The 8,867-nt window shown below is 38.5% G+C and overlaps 1 protein-coding gene across 3 annotated transcripts in view; it reads right to left on the bottom strand.

The window, feature by feature from the left end:
* Window positions 1-7,561: 7,561 nt before the first annotated feature.
* LOC143029823 (lanC-like protein 3) overlaps window positions 7,562-8,867 on the bottom strand; it is a 42,292-nt gene continuing 40,986 nt past the window's right edge. For all 3 annotated transcript variants that reach the window (XM_076192881.1, XM_076192883.1, XM_076192882.1), the window contains one exon: window positions 7,562-8,652. In XM_076192881.1, coding sequence (XP_076048996.1) covers window positions 8,408-8,652 — 245 coding nt within the window. In that variant the 3' untranslated portion in view covers window positions 7,562-8,407. The remainder of the gene's footprint in view (window positions 8,653-8,867) is intronic.

Genomic DNA, 8,867 nt, shown 5'->3' with positions numbered 1-8,867 from the left:
GTTTACATGTGTTTGAGATGAAATGCCTGGAAAGTATGATAGAAGTTAGGCTGAATAGAGCATGAAATAAGGTGAGGAGGAAAATGAGGGTGGAAAGGGAGATGGGGGTTGATGAAAAAATATTGGGATGGTTTGGACACATGGAAAGAATGAGTGAAGAAATATAAGTAAAAGAGATGTGGAAGGCAGAGGTGAAAGGAGTGAACATGAGGGGGCAATCAAGGATGAGATGGATGGATGGGGTAAAAGAGGCACTGGGAAAGAGGGGAATGTCTGTTGAGGAAGGAAAGAAGACAGAAGATAGGGGTGAGTGGAGAATGGTTGTGTATGGATGATGCTGTGATGCATAAAAGGGTGTGGGTGGGGGACAGGGGGGTGAGTATATGTGAATGATATTTTGATGCAGCTGGAAGGGATTTCTCCCCATCCCTCTTTCTGCATGAGGGAACAGAGAGGGGGGTCGCCAATTAAATGAAGCAGCCTTGCTGTGGATGTGCTGTGTCTTGCTACATTGTTTCTGAATCAGGGCAGTGGGTGAGATGCAGGGATGACCCATCATCCAGGAGTAGCCAATAAAAGAGGTAGGGAGGGGTGATGAATGGGAGTGGAGTACATGGGGATAAAATGGATGGGTGTGGATTTATGCCTTTGACTTTGGCTACCTCCCTTGTAAGGGGGAAATGTCATTAGTATATGTATGTATGTATTTGAGAGAAGCAAGTAAATAGCTTTGGGGATAAAAAAGTGCCATAAGAAATAGGTATCTTCTAATGGATGCAAAGAAAAGATTATATGAAGGGGTGATTGTGCTGATGACACTGTATAGGATGGAAACTTGGAGTTTGAGAGATGCAGAAAGGAGAAATTTAAATGTATTTGAGATGAAGTGTCTGAGAACTATGATAGGGGTTACAAGGTTGGATAGAATGAGAAATAGGGAGGTAAGGAGGAGAGCAGAGGTGGCAAAGGAAATGACAGATAGGGTGGATGGAAAGGTATTGGAATGGTTTGGATGCATGGAAGTAATGAGTGAAAAAATATTAGCAAAAAAAGTGTGGTAGGCAGAGGTGGATGGAGTGAACTTGAGGGGATGACCAAGGATGAGATGAATGGGGTGAAAGGGACTTAGAGCAAGAGGGAAATGACTGTTGAACAAAGAAGGGAGAAGGCAAGGGGTAGAGGTTAGTGGAGAATGGCTGTGTATGGATGATATTTTGATGCAGCCCAAAGGCATTTCTCCCTGTCTTCCCTATTTTCTGCATGAGAGGACAGAGGGGAGGTGGGGGGTACCAATTAAGTGAAGTGGCTTTGCTGTGGATGTACTCTGTCTTGCTGCATTGCTTCTCACCCAGCCAGTTGGCTGGAGACAGAATTGACCTTTCATTCATTAGGAGCTAAAATAAGAGGGAAACAAGGGTGGATGGGAGTGGGTGCATCACTTTAACTTGACTACCTCCCTTTTATAGCAAGGTGGGAAAAGCCCTAGGTATGTAGATAAATATATAGATAGGCCAAATCCACTCTTTCAGTTTTGTCCATTTCTTTTAGTGACCTGAACACCACAGTTATGTCTCATCGTTCTCATCTCTCTTTTAATGATGACGGGTCCAAAACATGTAGTCTTTCACCATGTGGTTTATCTGTATGGCTGGGAACTGGTTTGATCACTGTCTTTTGTATTATCTTAATCTTGTTTATTTCCTTCACTTTGAACAAAAACTACAACCCTGTTACATATCTTAATTTAGGGTACATCAGACATTCTATGATAATTTGTCCTCATGGTATACTCATCTCTCGTGTGAAAAGCCACCTTTATGTTCATGAACAATCTACAGATGTCTTGCCCACTATCTTGTTGACATGATTGTCAAGTGGAAAGTTTAACCAACACTCACAGAATCTTTCCTGATTTTTCTTTTGTAGTTGTCTCATTTCCCATTGAGTAATTCATCAAGAACTTTTTTGTCTGTGCCCATTTCCAATACTTGGTTCCAAGCATTATTATTGTCAAGATCTTTTATGTAATAATTTGTAGTCCTCATTTCTAATTCTTCTCATGATCCAAGCATCATCTGTAAACATGTTGTGTAGTTTGTCATACCTTTCATCATGTAATTTCTTTATCAGTAATTGTCTATCTATATACTAAGAACTTTTTCCCCCTTATATGGGAGGTAGCCAATTCAAAGACACTACCTATTCCCACCCATTCTACTCCCATCCACCACCCTTTTCTTCCTCCCATCTTAGCTCCTCATGAATGATAGGTCATCCCTGTATCCCGCCTACTGCCCTGGATCAGAAGCAACACAGCAGGACACAGTACACTCACAGCTAGGCCACTTCACTTAATTAGTGACCGCCCTCTCCATCCCCTCATGCAGAAAAAGAGGAGACAGGGACAAAACCCTTCAGGCTGTGTCAAAATATCATTCCCACATAAGTATCCCCTACCTCCCCATTCCCTTCCTTGCATAACATTATCATCTATGCACAACCACTCTCCAGTCATCCCTATCTCCTGCCTTCTCCCTTCCTTCCTCAACAGACATTCCCCTCTTGCTTAATGCCCCCTTCACCTCATCTATACATCTCATCCTAGGTCGTCCCCTCAAATTCACTCCCTGTAGCTCTGCCTTCTAGAAGCAGATAATAATAAATTTCTACAATTACTGAGAAGTTGGTAATTGTAGAAATTTATTATTTATATATATACTGAATGACACCAACTAGGGACTGAGAATGGGTACCTGCATGAAGTGGTCCTGTAAGGATTTCACATTCAAACCCCATCAACTTCCTCACTTCTATTTGAGGGTACAACCATGAGAGGTTGACACTTGATCCTCAGACTGGGTCCAAGATATCTCTTTAACAAGTTCATCTGTATTTCCTCCACCTCTGAACACAAATTAAGAGAGCTGACAACCAGTGACTGCTCTCCTCTTTCTAATACTTTCAGCTGGTGAAGTAGAAAGAATTTTGCACTGATATAGGAGAGAGTGCAAGGAAAATTACAACCTACTGTAGGGCTGCAGAATTTCAGTCAACAAAGTTGAGGCGGTAATTGGTTGACAGAAATTTTTTTATAATAGAAAGCCCTATTCTGCCTCTTTCTGTTTTGTTCTTTTCCTGCAGTGCTTGAAATATACTGATTCGTGTTTAACAAATTATAAATATTTTGCACCAGATCCATTTATTACATGTGTAGTGCTTTCTGAAAAGCTGTGCAAGCCATTAATTATTGAGCAGATTAATGGGAAGCTGATTTGTATTGGTAGTTTTTGCTCTGATTCTCATATTTTTAAGAATATCCTATTTTCCTCATAACCAAACTATGATGAAATTAAAAGCTCATATATTTTCTGGATAGTACAAAAAAAATTTAAGAAGTGACAGTTTGATATGTGAAGACACCTGATGCTTAAAGACATCGGTACATGTATATAGAAATAATTAACCTAGACCGATAATTTTTCTTTTCTGTAAATGGAAGACAGAGTAAAAATTATCCATGCCAACTTTTATGGAAATCCACTGAAAAATGAAAAATAAATAAAAAATAAATAATTTGATGTCTTACTTTTCTTATATCTTGATAACTAATAGAAACTGTGATCTATTTATTTTTTTAGGAAACTTACATACATACATATACCAAGGCTTTTTCCCCCTTACAAGGGAGATAGCCAAAAAGGAAAAGGCATAACATCATTCCCACCCATTCCATCCCTGAATACACTCCACACTCCTCCACCCTCCCTCTTATCTCAGCACCTCCTGGATGACGGGTCATCCCTGCACCTTGTCCACTGCCCTGGGTCAGAAGCAGTGTCACAAGACACAGCACATCCACAGCAAGGCCGCTTCATTAAATCGGCGACCCCCCCCCCTCTCTGTCCCCCCATGCATAAAGGAGTAGACGGGGAGAAATCCCTTCGGGCTGCGTCAAATTTTGCTCACACATACTATCACACCCCCCCATCCACCTCATGCATCACAACATCATCCATATATACAACCATTCTCCATTCACCCCTGTCTTCTGTTCTCTCCCATCCTTCCTCAACAGACATTCCCCTCTTCCCCAAAGCCCCCTTCACCCCATCCATCCACCTCATCCTAGGACATCCCTTCATGTTCATTCCCTCCACATCTGCCTTCCATACCTCTTTTACTAGTCTTTCTTCACTCATTCTTTCCATGTGTCCAAACCATCCTAATACTCTTTCATCAACCCTATCTCCCAACTCGACCACATTGTGAACAGCTGCCCAGGATGTAACACTTCACCCCAAATACCATACAACACATAATGGAAGACTGCATTATACACAATCATGCACACAAACAACACAACATACACTCTATAAAGGATTTGTGGGAAAACCCAGTTTCGGCTGTGGCATTCCTTGGGGAGACAGGACTGCTCGGACAGACAGTCTAGGGAACGACAACAACAACTCCCTTTCCACCCCTGTTCTCCTCCTCATTTCTCACTCTATCTAGCCTAGTAACCCCCATCATACTTCTCAGACACCTCATCTCAAACACATTCAAGCTCCTTCTCTCTTCCTCTCTTATGTTCCATGTTTCTGCCCCATACAGTGCTGTTGGCACAATCACTCCTTCATACAGTCTCCTCTTAGCATCCATTCCCAAATGTCTATTCCTCATTAGGAAACTTAAGCTTTGATAAAGGTCATCTTATTAACTTATTACTCTATGTCGAAAAGTTACACAATACTGGACTTTTCTTTGTGAATACCCAAATTTCAGAAAAAAGTTTGCATAATTGTATTGCTAAAAGCTATAATTTTACCTTTAGAAACAAATTCAACAAGATGAATAAAAAAAAAAGAATATTGTTACAGACTAGCCTCTGTATTTGAGTTGATGTATCAAATCTCAGCCATGATTTGAACAGTTCCTTCAATCCAGTATCTAGTATGACTATTTGCCTTTTAAAGGGATATCTTCATTTCACAAGAACAAAAGAAAGGGTGAGGTGCAAAACTATATAATTTACATGATATAAAAATATAAGTTATAACTTACACTAGGTCAGAGTATAAACAGGGTGCAACTGGGGAGTCAGAGAGAGCCACAGTCCACGTCTCTTAGATATATATATATATATATATATTATATATATATATATATATATATATATATATATATATATATATATATATATATATATATATATATATATATATATATTATATATATATATATATATATATATATATATATACCAGGACCACACAACACAGTGCTACAGAAAGTGCCAGTTTGTTATAAATATAAACTTAACTTACCTCTATTTGCATGACTTCACACAATCTTTCCACTTTATTTTTGTGTGAAGAAGACTTACAGTTCATCAACCACTAGTTATCTAACACAATAGTAAAAACAGCTAACAAATGTGATAACTCAACTTCTTCACGTCATCATTGTTATGGTGACCTCCAACCCTGGCATCAGGAGGTCCTAGTTGTGTATTCCTCCACTGTCTGCACAGCAAAAACTCCTGTAACTGGTCATTTATCATAAGTTACTTATGTTTATAATCCTCCATCTTATTATCTAGCTTACAAAAACCTAGTAGTGGTCAATTTCAACATCCATAGTCATTTACATTAAGGATGACGAGCTATTATAATTCTTCCTAGGATGTGGCTTATGGCGCCATATCTGCATCTCTTTGCGTCAGTGATGTGTCATGGAACATGACAATATTGTGTACACAAAAATATTATTAATAGAGATAAAGAATTTCCTGAGGTATAAGCATAAGTACTACAAAAATACTGTTACTGAGATATTGTGTTGCAAAGATAAAACAAATATTTTAACCCTCTGTATGAAAAAAATATTAATGATGAAAAACCCAGATACTGATCAAATTTATACCATAAATGAAGTGCAGTGTTTTGTAAGTGACATTCTTACATTTACATTACTTTATCCAAAAAGTTTTACTGGCTTTTACCAGGGCATAACCCCTGGACATTACAGAATGTGATTCATGTTCAGGTTTTGTTTCAACAGGAATGAGCCACTTCCCAACATTCAATAGTCCTTAATTACATAATGATCCATACTAGAAAGGAAAAAAAAGTGTCAACATTAACACTTCAGCAATACAAAGTGAATTGTTACCTCATTTTTTTCCCCTTCTCATCTCACTGTCAGTATATGCTGACACACATGATATAGCCCCCCAAATGTTTCAATAACCCCCAAACTCTCAAGTTCATATATATTTGTATTTTCAGTCAATATTCTCTTTTAATTACCTAAATCTGAGAGCTTAATAGATACAGATAGAAATACTGAGAAGGGAATGTGCACAGCTTGAGATGTATAAAGATAGGTCAGAAGGGAAATATAGAATGGTTGAGATGTATACATGAGATTGGAGGGAGGGCCTAGTGGAGGCTGGGGGGGTGGTTAGATAGAATGAGGGTTTGTTGTTTTGTGTGGTTGACCAAGTGAGGATAGTTACTTTCCCAATGAAGGAGGGGTGATGGCTATTTCACCACACTATAGGCCTGCTTGGCATTTCTTGCACTCTCACTTTTCACTGCTGTTATATTTTGACATCTTTCACTTTTCACAAATTTATTAGACATGTGGGCTTAAATGGTGGCTATGGCCAGTTTCCTTCAAAAGAGAACTGAAGTATTGAACTGATTTATAGTTCTATTGCAGTACCAAAAGGGATCAAGAGAGTATAAGCCATAATCTAAGTACAGCTTATGAATATAAAAACTTTTACATCATTTCACTATTCAGTAAGGCTATCTCCCTTGTAAGGGTGAAAAAGCTGTTGGTATACGCATTTCAGTATTACCACTATTTTTGCAATAAAACCCTCCAATCCAATCATTGATGCAACAAATCTGCATCAGTTTTCATTTTATCTATCTGTATACTAGAGCTTTTTTCCCCTTATAATGGAGGTAGCCAAGTCAAAGGCATGTACATACTCCCACCTATTCCACTCCTATCCACCATCCTTTATTCCTTCTTATCTTAGCTCCTCATGGATGGTGGGTCATCCCTGTATCCCACCCACTGCCCTGGATCAGAAACAATGTAGCAAAACACAGTACACCAAGAGCAAGACCACTTCACTTTATCAGCAACTCCCCTCATGCAGAAAAAGAAAAGACTGGGAGAAATCCCTTCAGGCTGCATCAAAATATCATTCATACATAACCAGTCCCTAACCCCCAGCCCCTCCCTTCCCTTCCTTGCATAACACAGTCACTCTCCAATCATCCTTCTGTCCTGCCCTCTTTCTTTGCAACATTTTCCTCTTGCTCTATGCATCCATATTTCATTTGATAGTCATATATCTATACATCATGGTAAAAATGAACATAACTGAATTTGAACAAGAATGATCTCTTTGTATAGCATAAAACTTAGGACTGATTATGACTACACATGGGCTTCCACATCCATCATGAAATGTTCATTGCAAACAGACATGTGCAAATATCAAATGTATACAAAATTGTAACAAGGATAAGGACAGTGCCAGTAATAAGCTGATTTTTATTCCATTTAAATGACAGTACACTAAAACAACTAAATTGTTGTGGTGGAAAAAATAAAGAAAATACACAAAGACTTTATTGTTATGGAGGGATTGTAAACACCATTACAAGTTGAGCTTGGTGGGTAATTACACACTGTGTTACCTGCAAAACATTTATGATAAAATTTTTGTGTATGATAACTGAAGAGGTGGTTTAAGTGCCTCAATAGTGCAAAAAACTACCTCTACTTATACCTGAATAATATTCATTAATGAAACAACAAAAGATTAAAATATTTAGTTGTATAAATGGTACTTAAAGAAAATTTTGTATTTTATCATAGTGAAACCCATGTATACACTGGGATAAATGTCCATGTGATCCTGCTTTCACATACCAGGACACAATGAATACATTTAATCAAGCAAATTATATGAAAATTTAAGTGTTCCTAGTGTCTGCCCTTTGGTGTCATGACCTTACATGGTGAGATGAAAGCTTACCAGAAACACTAAAAATGACTGGAAAAATTTCACCATGCATGAGAATAGGTTCGTTACATTTCAACCAGCTACAAATTGCGGGCATGCCATTACAATGTGTTCTTTACTTTGGCATTTGCTTTCTACCACTAACTGCCCCTTGCCTGCATTGTGTTTCTCTCTTACCTAACTGCCCTGAAGAGTACTGCCAAACAAACCAGCATTTGATGCAATGTCTTCACCCTCCCAAGCAAAATGGCCACAAACAATTTCAACAATAAGAACACATACAAACAGGTTGAAAATCAAGTAAAATTATCAAGCAGGAAGCTAATGCCACAATTTTGCATCAATGGAGGTTTCTGTTCAAAATACCTCAAAAAAGGGGAAAGCTGCCTTGTCAGGGCAGAAAAGATCAGCAGCAAGACAAGCAGTACCTGAAAGACCTTCATACAGACTGTAAGGGACATCTGGTGTGCGAGCATACCCAAATTCAGACATAAAGATAAAGAGGAAGAACTGGTGCGCTCGATGTAGATGTTGTTTGTCTCCTGTTGCACGGTACAGTGCCAGGAATACATATGCACTTCCAGCAACACCATGACAGATTCCTGCAAATAAAGATTATACTGAAAAGTAAAATCTCTCTCTCTTCTTTCTTTCTGTCATAATCTCAACTCCAAATGGAGGAAAACAATTTAATGGCTTGATAAGGTCAGGTTAGCTTCACTCAATAATATTGTACACCTGAAGAATACTTTTACTCTGAAAATGTTTTATATACATATTGTCATCAACCTCTTACAAGTTTATTTGGCCTCAGTTT

The sequence above is a fragment of the Oratosquilla oratoria genome, chromosome 11, assembly GCF_046742065.1.
Source record: "Oratosquilla oratoria isolate Oo_2021 chromosome 11, ASM4674206v1, whole genome shotgun sequence".
NCBI lineage: Eukaryota > Metazoa > Arthropoda > Malacostraca > Stomatopoda > Squillidae > Oratosquilla > Oratosquilla oratoria.
This window is presented reverse-complemented; position numbering and strand designations above follow the sequence as displayed.